The sequence below is a fragment of the Lepisma saccharinum genome, chromosome 10 (assembly GCF_977018435.1).
Source record: "Lepisma saccharinum chromosome 10, izLepSacc3.1, whole genome shotgun sequence".
NCBI classification, from domain to species: Eukaryota; Metazoa; Arthropoda; class Insecta; order Zygentoma; family Lepismatidae; genus Lepisma; species Lepisma saccharinum.
In genome coordinates this window covers 24,092,486-24,116,296 of record NC_139238.1, presented here as the reverse complement: position 1 = coordinate 24,116,296, position 23,811 = coordinate 24,092,486, and the positions used below count along the sequence as shown (strand labels likewise).

At 38.1% G+C, this 23,811-nt stretch overlaps 2 protein-coding genes across 5 annotated transcripts in view; one reads left to right on the top strand and one right to left on the bottom strand.

Annotated features, from left to right (window-relative positions):
* Pi3K68D (phosphatidylinositol-4-phosphate 3-kinase catalytic subunit Pi3K68D) overlaps positions 1–23,811 on the bottom strand; it is a 418,322-nt gene that overhangs the window by 10,514 nt on the left and 383,997 nt on the right. For all 4 annotated transcript variants that reach the window (XM_083129651.1, XM_083129654.1, XM_083129652.1 and 1 more), the window contains one exon: positions 3,007–3,203. In XM_083129651.1, the coding sequence (XP_082985777.1) occupies positions 3,007–3,203 (197 nt within the window). The remainder of the gene's footprint in view (positions 1–3,006; positions 3,204–23,811) is intronic.
* Positions 21,528–23,811, top strand: part of LOC145993820 (uncharacterized) — a 44,280-nt gene continuing 41,996 nt past the window's right edge. The window contains exon 1 of the mRNA XM_083129650.1: positions 21,528–21,678. Within this exon, the coding sequence (XP_082985776.1) occupies positions 21,675–21,678 (4 nt within the window). The 5' untranslated portion in view covers positions 21,528–21,674. The remainder of the gene's footprint in view (positions 21,679–23,811) is intronic.

The window sequence follows — 23,811 nt, the reverse complement described above, 5'->3', positions numbered from 1 at the left end:
ATTTATTTATTATAACATATGCATGGCTAGGCAGTAAAGCATGTTAAGTGACATTTTGATCATTATTAAGTTACAAAGTAAAAAGAGCCATCCTTCAGTTTTCGCATGTAATTGTCATGTCATGCAACTTGCATTGGACTCATTGATCCCTTCTGGAATTGGTAATCACAACACTGAAACAATTTATCTTCAGTATAGCTTCTAATAAACTTTCTGCTTAAACTCAATAATGACCAAAATGTCACCATTTTTTACTCCTGAGCCCTTCATATGTATCTACTTATTTACATACTTGCGAACTTTACATTATGTTACAGTACATAATTTTTCATTTGTGCCCCCCCCACCACACACACATCATACACTCAGCACTATCCATTCCTCAGCACTGTAACTACAGCTGTTCACATCAGCCACGGTGCGACAACTGACAAATTCAACAGTGTCTTCAGATCAGGGATGCCAACCACGAAAACAAAATCATTCCCAAGCAAATGAATACCGACCCATTTTCAACATGGTGGCAACAGGATGCATGCAAGTAGGGGTACAGGGACTTCTCAGACATACTGTACAATTTAAGGAGAGGAGGGCATAATTACTTTTTTCGAAATCTGTCTTCCCTCTTTATTTCTGGTAGTTCTTCGCACAGAAATAAATGAGTTACATTAATTACAAAATAAAAATATATGCTTTGCAAACACTTAACACGTACACTTTGCGACTAAGGGAAGACAATAAATATCACAATGTTCTTTGAAAAACAGGGTAATACAGGTCAATAGTTTTTTATACATCATAATAGGCCATATCGTTGCACCAATGCCAATACCATAAATGTGCTAAATCATACTTTGAGGTAAGAGCATTTTACTATTCAATGTTCTGGGAAAAAATGGGTTTTACATTTGGGTAAATGTTGTCATCGGTAAAATGTGTACCTAGTTATGAGTTAGCATAGGCATCAACAAAAACAGTCTGAAACTGCAGCAGCTGAAAAAGCCAAAATTTGCACATGAATAACTTCTTCCTAGGGAGTTGGGAAACATGTATAATAATGATCATGTGCCACCTTAAGTGTTTCCATGAGAGCTGTACTGTGTTTGAATATATTTGCATTTTATGTACAATGTGATGAATCTCAAGAATATCAGTTGCACATTAATGACTTTTTCTTGTTTGTATGATGTTGGCGATACTTTTAGCTAACGGCAACAATGAGGATACAATTATAAATAAACACACTTTTCCAGCCTGGGACTTGAACACAAAATCTTTGGTGGCAACCACTTAGTATGGCCACCAAGGTGGATTTTATTTACTGTCGCCTACTAGGTTTAATGAGGGTTTTATTAGCTTTTGAAGTCATCTCTTGAGGTACTTCCTTAATTTTAGACCTTAGGAGATGGAAGGGGTGCCATTTACTTGTGTAAATTGTCTTGGGGAGAGGGAGTTGGGCAGTTGCTAAATTTTAGATGTCACAGAGGGGGTGATTGCCTTTATATAAATGAAAGAAATGTGATCACCATCTACTCTTATATTCATTGAAGACTTATTGTCAGAATTGAATGTTCTGGGAGGGATCACTGCTCCATCCTACCCCTTCATCTGTCCATGATATACACAGATTTTATTTGAGGGAAATTTGCAATAAGCATTTCTATCAAGGTATGCACAGTAGAGACCTGATAATTCAAGGAGGATGGGAGCATGACTGCCTTGAATTACAAAAAAAACTTTGACTATATGAGAAACAAAGGGATATACAGCATTATTAGTTACATATATTGTAATAAATCTGAGTGTTTAAGGTTCGATATTTGTTGAGATATTGAGTTTTTTAAAATACATTTGGTATTTCAACTTATATTAATTATGGGCCTCTCCGATGGCGAAGTGGTAGCATTGTCGCCTTGTAATCAAGGGGTCCCGGGTTCGAAACCTGGTGGAGGCACATAGTGGTTCGGATCCCACTAGAAACTGTAGGTCCAGTCCCAATTAGCTTTACTGTGCATAAAGTGGACTTAAAACACCACATCAATCAATCAATCAATCTTATATTAATTATATCACAGACAACTATTATTAGACGGTAAACCTTATTGAACTTGAAACATTCTGAAATGCGTCATAATCTGTCAGTGTTGACCTTGCATTTCTAACTTGGCGGAGGAAGTGAATATTGTTGCCTAACAACAGGCTGAGATGGAAAACAAGAGAAGGTGGGGAATCAACAGCAATGTGTTAATGGTAAATGGAATCCAAGAATTGTACATTGGTTTGCGTTAATTTTGTTTCTTTCTGGCGATACACGAAATACTATTCACGTACAGAAACTTTTGTGTATTTTCGTTGTCTTGCCCAAAGTTAATTCTGTATGTACTTGTGATTTAGTGATTGTGATGTTGAAATGCTCTAAGAATTGTTCTTTTCGCCTCTTCAGGCATCAAATGACAAAACTAAAGAAACGTGTACAAATCTGGACATTGCTTGTATGTTCATAGGATATATAAGTGATTATAAAACTTGGTCTACATTGAGAACCATGTTGTATTTAAACCGAGCAAGCCTTAGAGAGTTAAATAGTGTCTCATGTTCACGGCACAAGGAGTGGTGGACTAACTTTGTGACGACTGTTGTCCAACTGGAGGACTTACATTGCTCAGTGTAGTAGTAACAATAATGTTAGGGAAAAAATAGGTAAACAATATTGGACTTCCACTTTACAAAAATAACCAAGTCTCTTCTCCATCAAGATGCTGCATAGTTTCCATGCACAAACCCACTTAACTGAGTACTTAGAAAAAAAATATGATTTCTTTTTGCCTCAAATCATATGGGATATTGAAGTATCAATATTACTGCATAGGAATAGGTTACTTTTAACAATTGTGATGAATAAAACTCAGATTCAAACCATGCTTTGCCTTATGCATCACAGAAGCAGGTAATATGTTATGAAAATTACAAGCAACACACTGGCACTACTAGCATGTAATTACTAACCCTTCACTTTCTTCACATCAATATTTTCTTCCTGCTGATCCCTTAGCAAAGGATGGAAAAAAGTGTACACAAGATCTGAATGAGCTATTTCATCTGCCATCTTGAACAAAGACTGAAGGAAGCGCTCTATTTCTACACGTCTCTTCTCTGCTACTTGTTTTATATTTGAACGCCCTACGTGGATTCCACTTGGCAAGCTGAAATAAAAGGAAACAATCTCCATTACCACATTTACCTCAAAATCAACACAAATTACTTATTGCTAAATTCTAAAGTTTTAATTTTATAATATGCTATTTCTGAAATTTTGAACACAAAGCACAATATCTTGAAGCTTTGATATAATTTTGATGAACGGTTTCTGCTTATTTGTAGGCGAGCCATTAGGGTTAACGGATCACTAAAGGAAAACACATATTACTATGAAATACTTCAAAAATGTGAAATTGCTACATTTTCAGTTCAAAAATAATGAATTATTGAGAACAAATTTCAAAACTTGCAACACATAACTTATTACATCTGTTTTCAAGCATACTTCTCTCAGAAGTCAAATTTTCTTCAAATTTCAGTTTTGGTCAAAATATAATTATAAAACTCGAAACAGATAAAATCTTTGAGGTCCCACTGAACCACTATCAAGTATTATACAGAATCTATGAAAAAATGATGATAGAGTATCTTCTTTCTATGGATACCATTCTGTACTCAAATTTTACTAAAGCAATAAATTCTCCAGGGAATAAATAACTTTTGTTGTTTTCTCCTCCTCCAACTGAAAGATGTATTTTCTTAATGCAAATTATGTGATGTCCAGAATGTAGACCATTTTTGATTTTGTAAAAAAAAAAAAAACTTTCAGAAACTAGACGTAAGACTTAAATAGGGCATATAGAAATAATGTGTGGCATTGAGCCACATTGGTACACACAAAAAACAATTGCAACGTGCTCCAGAAATGGATAAAAGCCTGTACAGGTCTGTTTGTAACCATGTGTGTTATGCTTCAAGAATGTGTTCAAGCTAAAGCTCTATATAGGTTATGGCTCTTAGTTAACAGAGTAGACTTTGAAGTTTAGGTTTACAAAGGCAGCTTACAAATACAGTATTTAAGTAATTCTCATAAAGAATAGCAATGCCCACACCAGGACTCAAATGCAGGAAATTCGATAACGAGATCGAAAGTCTGCCACCTCTGTACCAATGCTGTCAACTTGCCAGTTTGGTGCCTGAGCAGGTTGTCATTTTCGTTGTGCAATACAAAAGTGCAGTGGTCACCATTGTGGAGGGCAAACTTAGAATAGATGTTACTGAGGGTCTTCACATATCATTATCATCTTTCAATAGCAGTTCTAAAATTCCTTGGGTTCGGGAATCATATGAAACAGGATCTGTCATCCCAGGAGTAGCTGATGGTTTGGTTTGAGTTGGTGTTTTAAGTCCACTTTATGCACAGTAAGGCTAATCGGGACTGGACCTACAGTTTAAAGTGGGATCCGAACCACTTGTGCCTCCACCGGGTATCGAACCCGGGACCCCTTGATTACAAGGTAATGACGCTACCACTGCGCCATGGGGGAGGCCCGAGTAGCTGATGGTGCTTGCATTCACAGATTTTTGACTGATGTTGATGACTGCAGGTGGAGTGGAGATAGGGGCAAAGAGACATGTTTGTTAGATCTCACCAAACACCGGTATTTGAAAAGGTTTCCAAAAACTTTGTTACGGTGTCAATAACTTTGTAACATATTATTATTATTATTACAAAGCAGAGAGCAAAACGAAAAAAAATTGTCATTACATTGAGTCGAAAAGTAGGGTTTTGAAAATTCATGGTGCCTCCATAAAGTGACACTGGGACTCTCAGGTTTCTTGAAAATTTTGAACAACAAAGGAGTTGAAGTGACATATATTTTGTTAGTTCTATTAATTTCTGGCAAATTTTACAAGGGGGAAATGACATAGCAGGCTGCTGTATTTGATACAGATTTCAGATTCATAAGCATGCTTAAATTAACAATGAGCTCTTATTCCAAATCCAAAAAAGAGACTGCATAAAATATGAATTCCTTCTTATTTCCAAACCTCAATGATTACTCACCTACAATTTTACAAATGCATGAATTGTTCGCAATATTTTCTTCACCTGTTATAAAAATACAATAATGTGAATAGGGAAACCATTTTTATTTGGCTGCATTGAAATATGATGTCCCATAACAAAATCTGTTTCCTACAAAAGTTGCCTGAAATGAAGACACATCTCAAAGAAGGTGTCACATGACTCCCTTTGACATTTTCTAGGTCCACACTAGACTCGCTCTATGAAATTTTGTAATCTAGGAATGATATACTGTATTACAATATTGATGTCTTACAATTGATATACTGATATACAGTTTATTATCTGTTTAGGAAATATTAATCCATTATGAAGCCATCACAGATGCATCATCTATATTTTAGCATGATTTCATTGTAATATTATTTCATATTGTTACAGTAAAATATTCCTTTCATAATTTCCATACAGTATTGTTTATTAGGTTATTCATTACATGATTGAAGGTACCCATTTAATAATAATAGTAATTAAGACAATGATGAAATTGAACACAGTGGTGCAACAAATTTATAGGATGTGTAGGTCTACAAAGTAGATTTCCTTTGGTTGGTTAGAAATCGATGCTACCACTCCTTGCATAAAAAAGGGGGTGCTAAGAATTTATCTGAATGGGACCAATAATAAAAATAATAACAATTCTAGTACAGATAATCTGAACTTAACTTGCTCTTAACCTTGATACACGTACATACAAAAGGCTTCAATATGACTTGATACACTTCCTTAATTACTAATACTCCTAGATGAATGTTTCGAAAACTCTATTACTACCTCAGTTAAATGGCACCTTTCCAGGCTCGTGTGTGATATATATGTGTGTGTGAACTACTTATCCCGACCTCACTTGAAAACATTTGACATTGTTGCGCCTGCTTCCACCCGAAACAAAGTTGCAAATTCACTTTCCATCTTTGCTCGAATTGACGTTTACAAGAGAAAAGCAAATATGAGAAGTCCTTAGACTTGCATAGCAAATTCCCACAAAGTTCCTGTGAAGTTTCAGTAAGTTTTCAGACAGGAATAATGGGAAGATAGACTTCAGTGAATAGCAAGTGGCAGGCACAACGAACCAACCCTTTTCTGTTCTTAATTATGAACACAGCCTGTTCACACCTGAGAAGCATGGATAATATACAGATGCTGAGTTTTATGACGATATTGCAATGGGAATGGTGTATCAGCAGTAAAGCTTTGATGTTGCTATCCGAATTAATTTGACTTTGAGCACACTAATTATTATGGAGCAAATTGCATGTCTCAGATTGCAGGAGAATACATAGATCATGGGCGTAAGGAAGGAGTGGTGAAGATTCGACCCCCAGGAAATTCATATTATTAATTTTAAATTACATAAAAGTAATAAACTTTATATCTGTTATTGACAATCAGCATAATAAATTCAGTTAATTAGCATTCTAGCACAATATTCAAAACAAAAAGTGAGTAGCTCAAAGAATTGACTGCAAAAATTCAGGAAATTAGATTTTTATGTGAAAGATCGCGGAACAAAGGTTTTCCTTGAACGAAGTGTGTAAAAGTTAATAAAAAAATTACAGTTGTGCATTTCAAACTGTTGACTGTGTGGTGAAGAAATGAAGAAAAACAGTCCCCTGGATATTCACTAATCTGATTTATTGAGAGAAATCTCTCACCAAAGTTAAAACAACACCATTAATAATACTTTGGTAACAAAATAATTAATAGTTATTACAGTGATTATGGATTTTTAATATTTTAATAGTATTCAAGTTTGTATCAACGGCAAGACCTCTTACAAAAATTTCTGCGAGTGAACAAAACCACAGATTGTATCGGAAATGAATTTGTGGTTTGAAATGTAGATCAGACTGAATGACGAACCCACCGAAAATCGAACCCGGGACATCTAAATAATGTCAACTTCCTACACTGGAGTGGAGCCCGTAAGGAAGAGCAGGACAGTGACGTGAAAACCTATTTTTTAACTTTGTCTCGGGAATCTCTGGAGCAAGCGAATAAAGAGAGGAAGTGAGTGTATGGAGGGGAAAACGTGGCTGCTGCTAACAGCAGTTTGCAGCAGCAAGTACTGCTTTGCTCCGCCCACTCGCTTTCTCCTCTTCTCTACGCGTCCTTGCTCCACAGATTACCGAGAAGTTGTGTAAATCATCAGGCCTGGGCAACTAGTGTCTCTTGTGTAAGAGCGCTCTTGTATGCACATGTGGAACTCGGAGCGAGCAAGGCACGAGGCCTTGAGGTTCATTCTGTAGGCAGGCTGTTCGCACAACAGAGAGCTCTCGTGCGCCTGCGCAGGCGCATCCGAGTTGTCCATGCCTGCTAGAAATAACGTCGTGTTAGGCTGTCCGTAAACAATCAAATGAAACACAAAACAACACATTGTATTCCACGCTTAAACGAAGTGACGTCAGAGCACATGTTATATTTCTTGTCGAATTGCTGGTTTATGTCCACGAGCTTCTAATCAGGAAACGGTTCTAAATAAAGTATTTCGTAGCAGAATGTCGACTAATCACAGCACATGCTATTGAAATCGATTTTCGAAAAGAAGCAACGACGTACAGATGTAATTTATTTCTATTGTGTTGTGAAGAGAAAGAGACGTGGAAAGTGGTTGTGATGAGGCCTTGCGAGAAAGTAAAGGAGGAGCGGTCTTGTCCGAGTTTATTTAATCATAATTATACAGTAAATGCTTATTATTTCTACAGCAGTGAGTGATGTGATAATAAATTATGTTCGACAAACTTCCGAACAATATAATATTTTGTGTTCAACTTAAATTTTTATTTAGATAGACAAAATTAAAAAATATATGTGTGGAATATTTTATGAAATTATTTCGCGTTCACACAGTTTCTCTGTTGTCTCGGATTACACTTAGACTTACCATAATACTGTGAAAATACATCACACTTCTTTCGACTTTCTGATATACATCTTCGTTTGGCAAGAAAATTATTTTCTTTGTTACGGCTGATCGCTAATCTATTTATTTATTTTCTTGCCGTACACACTGCGACCTTTCGGTAAAATGTGAAATTGTTAAACTTTTCTCTCATCGTGTACAGGGGGGCAATTTCAGACCTCTCAAGATTTTCGTTCAGGGGCTTTTCGATTGTCGATTTTGTTGGGTAATGAATGCTCGGTTTCAATGACAATAGAATAGTGGACGGGCGGCTTTACGTGAGGAAGTAAATTACATTTACGAAAGTACCATTCCAACATTCGTGTGGGATGATCAAGAGGTGGGGTAGGGAGAAACGGCAGCCTAAGAGTTTGAACCCTCAACCTACAAATGACAATCCACGGCGTGAAGCTTACACGTTTTCCCGGAATGCCGAAAATTCACAGACGAGATCGATATGTAATCTCCCTCCTGGGGGACATATTTCTGCAATCAGTGGGGGTTTAAATCATCCAGAAGCGAACAATTCCCATTTATCTCCTTACAATGCGCCACCGCACAGAACTCGCTCGGTGTACGTCCCACGGCGAGACAAAATACGTGGTTCTCTCCTGACCCGACATCAAAACATCCGATGAACTGGAGTAATGGAACAAATATTATTCAGCAAATTCGAAAAAAATTAATAACAGTTACTTAAACAGTCAAATTAATTGTTCAAGGGCTACTAGAGGAGAAACCGCAAATTCAAAAAACACAAGAGAAAGGGGCTTATACCAGAAATTCCCATCTTGGTAGAAATTCCAGTACGGTAAGAATCTCGGGTATTTGAGTAGGTTAGACAGCCATTCTGAGTGAAGATTTTCCGTGCTGTTTCTCGGTTATTCCAAGTAAATACACGGATGACGTGTTCACGTTCAACAGATCTAATCAGTAATCTATTTCTGAAGTTTGCTTCATCTCTTTATAATATTACTAATATAATGGAATACAATATTTAGTGTAATTACGATCACTTCAGAATAGTCGCATAGTTAATGAAAATCTTTAATATTGTAGATGGCCAGGGATGCGGGTGCAGAACGTTTGCTTCCTGGTGTACTTCCCATCCGGTGTCCTCCGTCTCCTGGAATGCTCCGACTTGCATAGGAGAATTCCACACGAAACTGAGGTTGCAAAGTACAGCGGAACTGGCTACTATGGGGTTATTCCTGAGTAAACAAAAAAAAATAATCGATCAGACAATTCGATTATTGATGGCGGGGAAGAACTTCCGGTTTGGGCAATTTTTCAATGTAAGCAAGTGGAATACAGATAGTCACCGAGCTGATTTTCTTATAAAAGATCGGATACAAAATGGATCACTTGAAATTTCTGAGTGATATAGAGAAAGAAAGGTACCTAGGAAAGATTGGCAATTTCTCGGATCCTTCGGATGAAGATTTACGGAAAAACAGTAGTCTTTTCCAAGACAATGTTGATCTTCTAGCAACAGTTTCGTGTTAAGACTTCTGCAGGTTGAAATAAAGCTTACATAAATTATAAAACATTGAAATACTTCAATTTTACAACAGTAAAATACATAATTTTCGACATTCTGTAGTCAAACACAGCCCCTTTAATTTTATCATATGGCTTAGAGAGAGCGTCGTCAGAAATTTTTGTAGGGGTAAAGGACAGTAATAAAAGTAGTAGAAATAGTAATTACAACTGTTATGAATGTTATACAATAAATAATTACTAAACTAATGAAATAAACAAATTTCATTCTAAATTTATTATTATTTATTAATGCTATTCGAGTGCATATCCAGCACAACAGTTACAATACTGAAATGAACAGTTATTGCATTTTATTATTAAGTTTTGCAAGTGTCGTTCAAGAAAATACTTTAGAAGTTCGTAAAAGTTTTACTAATAAAGTTTACATTGATTACATTAAATTATAAAATTACAATTTTTGGAATTCTGGATTATTATAAACAGTTTCAATTTTTAAATATAGTCAACACATGTGCGTTAAACAATTATGACTTTCGAAACACGTAAAATAATTTCATTTGAATAACTCCGGTGATGTAGTGACGACTATAGAGCCTATTCCCTCGTGTTCGTGTCCAGTCCTCTCGCTTTACTGCCTGAATCAATTGATTTTTCCGTATCGGATCTGTCTGAAAACTATGCATAGATACCAGAGAAAAAATATTTGTCCCCAACCTCGTGTTGTAAACAAAAGCCACACAATGATTGTCGCCTTCTGCCTTTACACCGTTGAACTGCATGTTATTCTATTGAAGACCGGAAGTAAAGTTCCCGCTCGCGCCAAGAAAGCACAGAAATATAAACATCCGTTGAATTGCCCTCATATAAGCAAAGGGTGGCTTGTAGTAGGGATGGCCAGATCCGGATCCTCGGATCCAGAACTTTCGGATCCGGATCCAAAAAGATCGGATTTTTCGGATCCAGATCAGTTTGGCCATCCCACATGAGCGCTTCTTTGGAAAGTAAGAATGTGTTTATAACATATTGTTACCTGCTAATATATAATATACATACATACATACATACATATTATATATATACAGGGTGACCTGTAATTAGATGTATTCCCTGAAAGGGGTTAAAGTAGAGGCAATTTGCAATAAATTTGACCATATGATAGATACCCTGTCCGAAAATTAGTAGTTTTCGAGATAATCGAATTTCTATTTTTTTTTAAATGACAATTTTCCACATAAAAGATCAATTGAGAAAAAACTGCTCATTGTATGGCATATATTTCAGCGTTTTCTGATAGCTAACAAATAAGTGGTTCGTTGAAAAAAAAAAGTTTTTTTCCCAAATAACAATCACATGTAAGTAACAGGTGAGAAACTTACAAGTGGTGATAAAAATTACACGTCTTGCTCAAAGTGGGCAACTCCGTTACGAATGCAGGCACGTAGGTTTTTACGGACATTTGGTCTCGTAACTCGTGATGTGATGGTGTCCTTGATGTGTTGACCAGCTGTTAAGATCCTCTCCATGAGCTCTTCTTGCGAGTTTACCGGTGTCTTGTAAACCAAGTCTTTTTCATGTGGCCCTAAATTAAGAAGTCGCAAGGTGTCAAATCGGGGGATCGAGCCGGCCAGGGAATCGGGCTCCTTGGCCAATCCATTTCTTTGTATAATTTTTATCCAGTCACTGTCGCACGCCCAGGCAGAAGTATGGATGGGCGTCATCAACAATCATTTGATCGAGCCATTTTTCCTGCCCCAAATCTTAAATGGCATCACTTATGAAAATTTTTTGAGGAACGGGATGGCAATGTTGTTGGAGGATGTGCCTCTAGCTACAAGACGTGATATGATTTACAAGCATAATGGCTGCCCAGGTCGATCCCCCGATCGATTTGACGCCTTGCGACTTTTACATTTGGAGCCACATAAAAGACTTAGTTTACAAGACACCGAAACTCGCAAGAAGAGCTCAGGGAAAGGATCTTAACAGCTGGTCAACACATCAAGGACACCATCACATCACGAGTTACGAGACCAAATGTCCGTAAAAACCTGCCTGCCTGCATTCGTAACGGAGGTGCCCACTTTGAGCAAGACGTGTAATGTTCTTTAATTTTATTGTTCATTGATTCCATTCACATTAAGATGAATGAAGTATTATTTCTTGTACACAAACATGAACGTTAGCAACATTTGTACCTTCCTGGATAGCTGATGACTCAACGAAGTAATTTAAGTAATTTGTACGCTTCGTGTCATACCATTTTTGTTATTAATACGTTGCCTAGTAAACTAAGAGAGTATCTTTTTATCACCACTTGTAAGTTTAAACTCACCCGTTACTTACATGTGATTGTTATTTGGGAAAAACTTTTTTTTTTCAACGAACCACTTATTTGTTAGCTATCCGAAAACGCTGAAATATATGCCATACAATGAGCAATTCATCTTTTTATGTGGAAAATTGTCATTTTTTTTAAAAAAAAAAACAAATTCGATTATCTCGAAAACTACTAAATCGCGTGCGCAATTTGTAATTAACACACTTACAAGGGAGGTTATCTAAGTGTCCCCCTCCGATTTCCATGAAACTTGGCAGGTGTGTAGAGGGACCCAAAGGAAGAAGTACGTGTTTTTGTGTTTAAGCTAAAAAAAACTTTTAGGGGGCAACTCCCCCGCTCAAATGTCAAGATGATGAGAAATTGAAGTGGGGATCCAACCCCGAAACCACGTAAATATGACATAGGAAGAAACAGGAGGCATAGGGCCCCTCTATACACCTGCCAAATTTCATGGAAATCGGAGGGGGACCCAGGGGTCAGATCCCCACGTCAATTTGTCCTCATCATGACATTTGAGGCGGGTTTTGCCCCCTAAAACAGTTTTTTTAGCAGAAGCCAAAAAAAAAACGTATTTCTTCCTTTGGGGCCCTTTATACACCTGCCAAGTTTCATGGAAATCGGAGGGGACACAGGGGTCAGATCCCTACTTCAATTTGTCCTTATCTTGACATTTGAGGGGGTTTTGCCCCCTGAAATAGTTGTATAGCTGAAACAAAAAAACACGTATTTCTTCCTTTGGGCCCCTCTATACACCTGCCAAGTTTCATGGAAATTGGAGGGGGACACAGGGGTCAGATCCCCACTTCAATTTGTCCTCATCTTGACATTTGAGGGGGAGGGGGGTTGCCCCCTAGAACAGTTTTTTAGCCGAAACAAAAAAACACGTATTTCTTCCTTTGGGCACCTTTATACACTTGCCAAGTTTCATGGAAATCGGAGGGGGATACTTAGATAACCTCCCTTGTTAGTCTTACACTTTGTAATTATATAATATTGGCATATATTATAATGTTTTATTTTAATTTTTAAAACTGTAACTGTAGAACAATTGTATAACTTTTGTATAACATTTCTATCTTGTTAAATGTGTTAAAGGTTTCATCCTGGAATGGAATGTCTCACATTTATGTGTGTTTCCATTTCCAATACATTCGAATGAATACATATTCGTTTCAATGGCATTTACAAAACCACCTCTGACATTTTATGTTAAACAAATAAGATTATTTTTGTGCACGAGTGTGTTAGCCGATGCGTAGCAAAGTATTTTAGGAACAACACTTGAAAAAAAATCTTGTAGGACTAACTAATGAAAAAATTCTTTGTAATCGAAGATCATAATACCTTTTAAGGTGCGGTAATATTATAATGGGATTGAGATACGAAACTCTCGGATCGGGATCCGGATTTTCGGATTCGGAACTTTGGGATCCGGATCCATTTGACCATCCCTACCCTGTAGCAGGTCTCCTTCTTAGTTACGAATTAGTTGGTGGATCATTGATAGTAGCAGCCAGTGCCGCCGCCAGGAAGCAGAGGTAAGTGCTGGCGCATCCATCGGCCACCTACCTTTCTCCTCCTATTCTGTGTTCGATCCAACAGTTAAAATCATCTACATTCTTTTATTACCAAAAGTGCTCTATACCCTGCCCCAGGTACCTTTGGAGCAAGACCGCGCATAGCATCAGAGAAAGGAAGGAAATCGAGTGGACGAGCGAATCAGTGCATGCTGCTGCGAAGGCGGTTAACTGCAATCGCTTTCCCCCTCCACGCAATCCCGTTCCCTCTCACGTGTTCATTGGTGGAGCCGTCTCGCGTCACTACTTCCGCAGAGACTTGTTTTCGTTCGGCTGCTCCAGAGATAATTGGGGCAGGGTATAACTACCATGGTTGCCTAGGCGATTTAAGTGGTGGAGGCGCCGGGCAACGATACCGTTATCTCTCGAAAGTCAAGGTATACTTTGAACAGTAGCGTATGTTGGGTCCAACCTACCTATGACACGTGGTGCTAGGCTATGAAGGAAAGAAGATAGGCCCTCATAAAGGCAATATATAAAAGGTGGTCAGACACGCTCATTTTGCTAGTTCTCGGCGTCCTCAACGAAGTTACGCTGCCATGTCAACAGCATCTAGGATGCAAACTTCTAAGAAATAAGGTTGCCAACTCCAGAAAAAAAAAAACGAACCTTATCGAAATGAACAGTTTTATCACAATTTCAAATCGATTCTTCTTATTCTAGTCTCTGGGCTTCAGGCTTCGCAGATAATGTAGCTAGTTTTTAAACGTACACTCCTGACTTTGAAGTTTTGGTAGCATTCTAAAAAAAAAAATGCAAAAAAATTAAAATAGCCAACGCGAAAAGTAGCAGTGACCTGTGCAGAAGCAAATTGGAATATACATTCCCACAACATTTCCTTTACTATGCGCGGGCAAACAAGCGCGATTTCAACCACAAGGTAGATAGTCCATGATTCGATATGGCACGTGATTAAAAACTTCTGTCAATAGTGTACAGAGTCCCTTGGGGCGGTCTCTCCTAAAAGAGGGTGCCTCTGCCTCAAATTATACAATTAAAGGAAGTAAAAGGTGAAAGATAGAAATTTGGAATATTGATAAGGAATCGGCCCCTTATAAGGCTGAAAGCGTTATCATCGTTAATTGCCACAAAAGATGGAACTTAGTCAATGAGGCATGCTTCGTTGTCGAATTTAAATGGAATGGTGATTATTTCGTAAAGCTTATAAGCCGACAAATTTCGTTTAATTGGCACATCAAGAGTTACATAGATGTATGTGTCGTTATTTTGCATATTGCTATTTGCGTTTGATAGTAGATTTCAATCAATTTCGTTGGAATAGCCAATGAATATCCATCAGGAATATGTTTTCAGTAAGTTTGTCCAGGACCTTACGTAAGGTTTGCAAAGGTACTGTTTCGGAGTATAAATATCCCATGCGGCATGATTTTGACGTACTTTGGAATTTTAAAATTGTCGCTAGTTGTGAAATTTGCATTAATGTAGTCGAAATGTCCAATGTTAAGCCTTGAAATTGAAGTTTTTCGTTTTCTGCAAGTGTATGAAGATTCTGAACATACTTGTTTTGTTGGTTATGGAATGTGGTAACGAATTCGTTTAAACTGCACCACAATACTTTATTTCAAGAAATTAGAACCTCCTTCGAGAACGAGATTTGTCCTTCCAGTTACGATTCCTCCTCATTCAGGAAATGAGATAAGCTTTGTCTTGCCTCGATATAATCTCTAATTGAGTTAGGATACACAACATACAGCTACGATTGAATTGACTTGTGTTATATAGCGTCGCTTTCCTTAAACTTTTGATTAGTCTCGGCCATGAGGATATCATCATCATGTAATCAATGAAGGGACACTCGCGAAGAACACCCATGTCTACGTAAGGATTCGAACCCGGGAACCATGGCTTCATAACGCGCTGTGATAATCACTCCGCCACGGCTGCAGCTACGAGTTTATTTTTCTAAGTGCACTTTATGTAAAGATAGGCTAATCGGGACCCCTTGATTACAAGGCGATGATGTTACCACTACGTTATCGCCGAAGGCTACAACTCCCGACAAGAAGTTTTGTTTTAGTTCGAGTAACACTTCTACATTATTTTCCTTTAAAAATCTCAGAGGTAGAAAGAAACCACCGATGCATATAATCATTCCGGTTCCATTCAACAAATCGAATCAGCATTAAAAAGATCCAAGTTTTGGGAACTAGCTACGGGGAACAGATATCTTCTGTCAGATTTTTCCCTCCCTTTTCATTCCGAAAGGGCTGGTCCAATCGATTTTAATTATACGGTCTCACTGGGTTTTTCCAAAACTGGTGCATCCTTTCCTTGATTTCGTTATCCAAGGAGACAGATCAACTTCCCAATCTAGTAGATCTGCCGCCTTGCACGAAGAGAACGGTTTCATTCGTACTAAGTTGAGCCGAGAAGTTTGAACACGAAGATGTCTTCAATTTACAACAATGAAATATCAGCAATCACAATTTGAGATCTTCACGGCAAAATCTGAGACGCGGATCATGCTTTATGCATCGATCTCGAAGTGTAGAACGGGAATAGAATTGAAAGTACCTTTTTTTATTGACATTTTCAAATTTCTGCATAGACTATGTGGACTAGAGTACAGGGTGGCTACAAACAAGCAGAAATGAAATTCCCTGACTTTTCCAGGTTTTCCAGGACAAAATTTACATTTTTTATAACATTCAACAATGCAGATTTATGTTTGGTTAGATTCTTCTTGATATCTAAGAATATTGCAATGTCATTGTAAACGTATGTTAACTTGTGCGAAACCAGTGATACGTCAGGATGATAAAAGAAAGCCTTCGTAAGCACTGCTATATTGAATAAGGTGAAGTGAGCCAGAAGAGTAATAAAATTCCAGCAGCATATTTGCAGTCTAAAGCTCTTCTTGTTTATGCATGCGATTTTTGTTCGATGTTGCAGTCCATGCAATTTCTGTCGCATGCTGTAGTGAGATACTTTGTCAGGTGGCGATATTCGACAAAAATCGTATGTATCAATGGAACCTATTTGTTTCTATGTTCCTTCAGTTTGCCCAACAAAATGCCTTACTACGACGTCCGACAACTATCGGACGGCACCACCCGCTCTTATCCCCTCCATCTGTTGACAAGTCCCCTTACTACTCCCATACGGACAAGAAAAAAATGATAATTCAATGCATTTTCCACGTAATATTTAGAGGCTTAACCTTCACTCCTCCGATGATATTAACCATATGGTATCATCAAAGTAAGGTCGTACTGGCCCGATGATACCATAATGGTATCATGGTGCTGATTACGAAATGAATGTGCTTTTTGGACCTTCATACTCTTATGTTTGGGTGGAAACTCTGACACAGGTCTGGAGCAAGCCTGGGAAATTCATATTGATGACCAACCTCCCCCCTCTCTGCAACATATCCATGCCACATTTCCGAACAGTTTCACATTTTGGCCCATTATTCAACTTGTATGGCACCCAGCAACATGAAACATGTCTCAATCTCTTTGGAAACGTCCATTTTTTGAAGAGAATACTAAGGTTTGCACCTTCTCCTCAAAATAGCGGGAGAAGAGGAGGTATTTTACACGGTTGCATGCTCTGATGTTTTAGCTGCAAAACAAAACTTATCCGAAGTAGATTGCTCCCATAGTACCCGAGTTATAACAATTTTCCTCCAAACATGCAAATTACCTATTTTTCGTAAAAAAAAAAATCACATTTTGGCATATTATTCAACTTGTATGGCACCAAAGAACATGAAATATGTTTCATTCTCTTGAGAAATGTCCATTCTTTGAAAAGAATACTAAAGTTCGCGCATTCTTCCCAAAATAGCGGGAGAAGAGGGGGCAAAATCCAGATTTTTTTAAATTGAAATTCGGGGGACGTGCCCCCCAAGCCCCCCTTCCGCGGTCCGATGTTCTAAATTGTACACCGTTGCATACGCTGATGTTTTAGCTGCAAAACAAAACTTATCCGAAGTAGATTGCTCCCATTGTGCCTGAGTTATAACAAATTTCCTCCAAAAATGCAAATTACCTATTTTTCGTAAAAAACAGTTTCACATTTTGGCTTATTATTCAACTTGTATGGCACCCAATAACATGAAACATGTTTCATTCTCTTGAAAAATGTCCATTCTTTGAAAAGAATGTAGCAAACTCCAAATTTTTGTTTTTTCCATTGAAATTCGGGGGTCGCACCCCCCCCAACCCTCCTTCCTCGGTTCGGCGATCTGAATTGTACACGGTTGCATGCTATGATGTTTTATCTGCAAAACAAAACATATCCGAAGTAGATTGCTCCCTAAGTGCACGAGTTATAACAATTTTCCTCCAAAAATGCAAATATCTATTTTTCGTACCAAAAAAATCACATTTTAGCTTATTATTCAACTTGTATGGCACCCAAGAACATGAAATATGTTTCATTCTCTTGAGAAATGTCCATTCTTTGAAAATAATACTAAAGTTCGCGCCTTCTCCCCAAAATAGCGGGAGAAGAGGGGGCAAACTCCAGATTTTTTTTTCATTGAAATTCTGGGGACGTGCCCGCCCAAACCCCCTTCCTCGGTCCGATGTTCTAAATTGTACACCGTTGCATGCGCTGATGTTTTAGCTGCAAAACAAAACTTATCCGAAGTAGATTGCTCCCATAGTGCCCGAGTTATAACAATTTTCGTCAAAAGAGTGTTCGAAGTCAATGAAGACGAAATTCCCTGACATTTCCCTGACTTTTTTTGACACCTCAAATTCCCTGACTTTTCCCGATTTTCCAGGTCTGTCGCCACCCTGAGAGTATTGCATGGGACCACTTTCGCTCGCTCGTACACGTCTCCCACCCCTGAGCGTGCTACACTTAAGCGTATACAATGGAATATCACTTTATAATCGTAGACACTTGTGTATAATATCCGTTCTGGCAGTTTCAGCCCACACTCGTTTGTTTCGTTTTCATATATCACTGCATTGGTAAGATAGACTAGACAACATTTTAATATGAAGATAATGACTATGTTCATTAAGTTTCAATTTCACTGCATCTTTCACCTCACGATACATATTTGAGGGCCAACTACCACAGATAAGTTACAGTTTTAAGTGTGCTAATGGGATTCGAGTGTATACCATTAGCGCCAAGAATGGGCACTGATACAAAAAAAAAAGCAAGTGAGTACGAATTCCTCCCCATGTTCAACTGGAAGTGGTTTTAAGATAGACACGATGTTTGATTGATTGATTTGCTTTAGCCAAAAGTGGCACAAAAAGCAAAGTAAAATAATTTGCGAAGATTGAGATGAGTGATGACATGATGAAATTGATTGATTTGCTTTATTTTACTTCGCTTTATCTGCCACTTTTGGCTAATTTGCGAAGATGATGATGAGTGATGACATGATGAAATTGATGAATGGACACTCACAAACATCCATGCACCGGCCTGGATTCGAACCAGGGATCCATGGCGTCGTAGCGCGACGTGCTAACCACTCCGCCACGGAGGCCGACGACACCATGTTTGAAAACATGACTTATAAGTATTTTCAGAATACAATGGATTCCTTATGGAGAGAAAAATCGCAGTAGGGGAAATTCATCGTTGTATTTACAGAGGAAGTTTATGTAACAGAAGGTAATATATTTTTCCCGTTTAAATTGCATTCCAGAATCGAAATCTGAACACCTTCATTACAAGTTGTTGTTTAGTTTATTTTACATCACTTTTCCGCTACTTTTGGCAAATCGCGACAATGGAAATGGATAGTGATGAGACTGATGAACGGACAATCGCAAACACGCAGGCGACAGAGCCTCGTTAGCCTGATATGCCTTTGGAGATCACCTCTTACACAACAACTTGATTAGAAGGCGACAACATTAACCGCTACGCCAGGAGACCCGGATGCATGTTGCATGGTACTACAATCATTTCAACGCTTCCACATTATGACGTCCCTATTTCTAACGACGATATACAATGCAAACGGTTGTTGAAGATATCTTAAATAACTGCCTTCGTGTTGTTTAGGCAAGGATCACGCATGTGTGTCCGAATCATCACCCTGGAGTGGAACCACGATTGTTAACGACACGGCGAGATCACGTTTCTGCATTCCGGAAAACCAGTAATGGCCCCAACGATACACCCCATCAATTCCAGCCGGCGAGACAACTGATCACAAGGAACCTTCACAGTTTTAGCAACCAACACCGTGACATATTACACTGATAATACAGTATTTCAACACCGTGACATATTACACTGATATTACAGTATTTCAAAGTTCCCCAAACCTAAAGTTGGACCGCTCATAAAATGAAAACTGTAAATATTTACACCGGATTTTCTGCATTATAAGGCCTCACCCATTGATATATGTTTTCAATATTTAACACTATCGGTTTACTCCATACAGCACACACTATAAATCCAGCAATGGCGAAAGTCAGCGTTAATATGTGTGTTCAGAATGTCCAGAGTGGATACAAATCATAATTAAATCGTTTTTCTTAAGCACGCTTAAAATTGCTGGTATGGTTTTTGGTACCACACATATAGTTATAGAAAAGTTTTTCTAGTAAACATCTATGTAAAATATTTTAAGTTTGATTAAAGCAAATAAAAAATATATGTAAATATATTTTTTTCTGTTTCTCATACTATATTTATGAACCTACTATGAAAATGTTTGTTGAGTGTGTTAATGAAACTACAATATATAATTTCACTAACTTCTCTTCCAGTAAAAATAAAACGTTCTGGATGTACTCTATAATTGTAACTTAAAATATTCTTTTAGAGTCTTTGTAGCTGAATTTTGGAAATTATGAATTATAGTTAGCAAAATATCAGAAGCCATGTTTATTTACAGTTTAATGATAATAACACTATTTACTGTTTCACATGATATTGTATATTTCTCTACACAAAATGTTTCCTATTTTTACCTACAAAAATTATTGAATTTTAAATCAAGAGAATTTAAGTGTGTTTATAGTTTACATATTACATTTCATTTCGTATGACCTTTACCTCATCAGCACATACATTTTGTTTCTTTTCCTTTCTTAGAGCTTAATAAACATTATTAAATGATTACCAGATTAATGTACTTTCACCAAAAGTGATTCTGATATCTACAAAATCCTCATGTACATAAGTCTCTATTTTTTATATTTAAATTGATTTAAATCGCGAGAGGGGGGAGAGGGGGTGTCGGTCGACTATCCCTGGAAATTGACATCGTTCATTTCAAGTTACAAAAAAAGTATGAAAGTTTGTTACTTTTATTGTTAATACTAGAAATAAAGTTCATTTAGTTAGTATTCGAACATAATAATCAAAGTAAAAATGCATTGGATCGAAAAAATTAGGTGAAAAATACAGGAACGAGGTTATATTCTACCATCTCATCCAAATAATAAATGGTCTCACAACAAACTTTATGAGAAGAAATTCCCACAAACTTTTGAAGTCTTTTCTTGAACGACACGCGCAAAAGTTAACAAAAAACAATAACTGTGCATTTCAGTTTATTAACTGTATAACTAGTAAAATAAATAATTGAAAATAGTTGTTTGGTGGATCGAGTCATTAATATAACAACATTCATAACAATAAGTATTATTACCACGGTTATTTTTTCTACTATTCAACTTTTGTCAATGCCCTGACCACCCCTGCAAAAATCTGTGGTGACGCCCATGGCCCCGTGTTCGAATCCTGCCCTAGGCATGGATATTCTTTGTGTCCATCCATTTCATCATCTAATTGTCGCGATTAGCCCAAGTGGCAGAAAAGCGATGACAAAAACCAAATCAAATCTAAAATATCACAGATCATTGCTGTTTCGGCAAGCACAGAAGCCCCCTCCCCCTGTTCTCCTCTCACACCTCGGAAGTTGACGGCGGTGCGGGTTCTTGAAGGCACGACACTGCTTTCAACGAGAACGAATAACATTCCTCACGTTTCTGTTACATTTTCTGCCTTTTCCCCGTCTGCACGGTTACGCACACGAGGAAAACGTGGAAATTTCCCCCAGCACGGTTATTAAATCACCCAGCACTGACGTCGTCTGCAAGGGCAAAACTCGTCGCAGCTTCCGTCAGATCAGAAATGCACAACAGACAGGAGGGAGCACACACCGACAGGCTGGTGCTGGGTGATCACGTGAGGGAAAAAACGAAGCAGTGAGTCTTGGTGCCTCGGCGCGCGAGCAGGTGAAAGTGGAGGTCCTGGTCCGGCGCAATGGGTAAGTCTCACGTTGGCCTTTAACAACTGTGCTGATCCGAACTCAAGACGTGTATTTTGTGATATTTATGATCCTGTGACTTGATGCTTCCCATCCGAGCAACACGTCCACTGCTCCTAAACAGTTCGTTTGAAAAGTTTATTAATAAAGTGTCAGTAACTGCGATTAGGTTCCTGCGGTACTTGTTACATCCATTTACACTTAGTGGGATGCACTAACTAAACATTGTTTCAATGCATACCATAACAAAGTGTCAGTATAATGTGCCGCCTCCAGGTTCCGGCTTCGAGTCCAAGGCCAGCCATTGGTATTTCTTTATGCTCGTTTCCTCCTCTAATACTACATCAAACATCGTTGTCAACGTTTAAGGTCCACGTTATGCTCTGATAGCCTAATCGGGACTGGACCAGCTTGAAGCTGGACCCATGCAGTCAGGGCCGTATCAAGGTTTGTGGAGGCCCCTGGGCAAAATGTTTTGTGCCCCCCCCCATTTTTTTTTACTATTTTTTACTGGGAGCTTTATTAGCTCAATATGTTAACCGCCAATTTCCAGCAGTTGAAATGGTAGACCTGATTTTAGAATCAGTAGTCAGTCACAAGCGAACATATCGCAGATAGTTTTGCAGGGTGAATAACGCAGTAAAATAAAATTACAGGACGAAAATTGTAGCGCTATAGCAGCAGTAAATCCTGCGTCTAAATGTCTACAGTATGTTATGAAGAGTGAACACCGTAACTACAATATATAGTAAATACTAAGGGAGTTCAGACGGAAACAGAGAACTGAGCAGTAGACTGTACTTACGTACATATTTTTTTATAAATGATATTATTTACAATTAAGAGTAAATATGTCACTACATATGCACGGTCCATCTACTGAACAATTACCGACAGGTTCATTGTAGAAATTGTAGTAACTACACTTTCTTCATGAAAATTCCCAAAGGCTTAACACTTATAGTACACACACTTTTCTTGCGTTTTATCCATGGTGCTACTACAATTGGATCCAGAAGAGTGTAGACATACGACAATATTGAAGTTTATTTTATTTTTAAAATACAACTTCTTACGTAATTTTTCACAAGCATAGCAAGTTTGTTAAAAGATTTTTTTGGTGGAGGCCCTTCACAGTTTCCTTTTGGTGGGGGCCCCGGGACAATTGCTCCAGTTGCCCATAGGTTAATCCGGCCCTGCGTGCAGTATGCCTCCACCTCAGTGTTATCACAACGCCATTCGGTGAGGTTCATCATTGTCGTTGTGATTAAAAGTGATTTACAATAAGTAAGTAATATTCAATATATAAGCAACACATTTCCCCTGGGTGAGAGTGATGATGATTTCTTGCAACGATTTCCGTTCAGAAATTAATAATAATAATGTGTTCGCCAGGTCTTGCCACTGCATATCCCGGCTACCACGAACGAAGATACGTGGACGCAAATTTCCTTTCATTTTCATTCATTTTTCTTTACGTCCTCGGGCCCCAATACTGTGTTCGCTATGTTATTTCAACGTCCAGGTGTTGGTTGACTGATTGAATTGCTTTATTTTACTTCGCTTCTTGTGCCACTTTTGGCTAATTTGCGAGGATGAGTGATGATATGATGAATAGACACTCACAAACATCCATGCCCAGACCAGGATTCGAACCCGGGACCCCTGGCGTCGTAGCGCGAAGGTGTTGGTTGAGAAAGAGATAACTGTACAGTGAATGTATAACGCAGTTCTCTGCCATCAATCACTGGCGTACGCAGAGGAGGGGGGCTGATGGGGCTACAGTCCCCCTCCGAAATTCTTAGTAAATTGACATTTTGAAATAAAAGCAGTGAAGAACCCCGGAAAAATCCAGAGTGGTAAATGCAGCCCCCCCCCCTAACATGACCACCAATTGCCATTTTTGAGTGTGGAAAGCTCTTAAATATACGAAATATCTCATTGAGTATGCCGCTCCCCTAGAAAGCAGCTATGTTTATACTGTATTATAAACACCTTTATAATTCCAGCTCCTGCCCGAGAAAAAATCCTCCGTACGCCAGTGCCATCAATATAATTAAAATTTTATGACGACACGTTTCCAGTGTCTTCTTCTTCTAAATAAACAGAAAACTATTAAGTTAAAACTAAAGA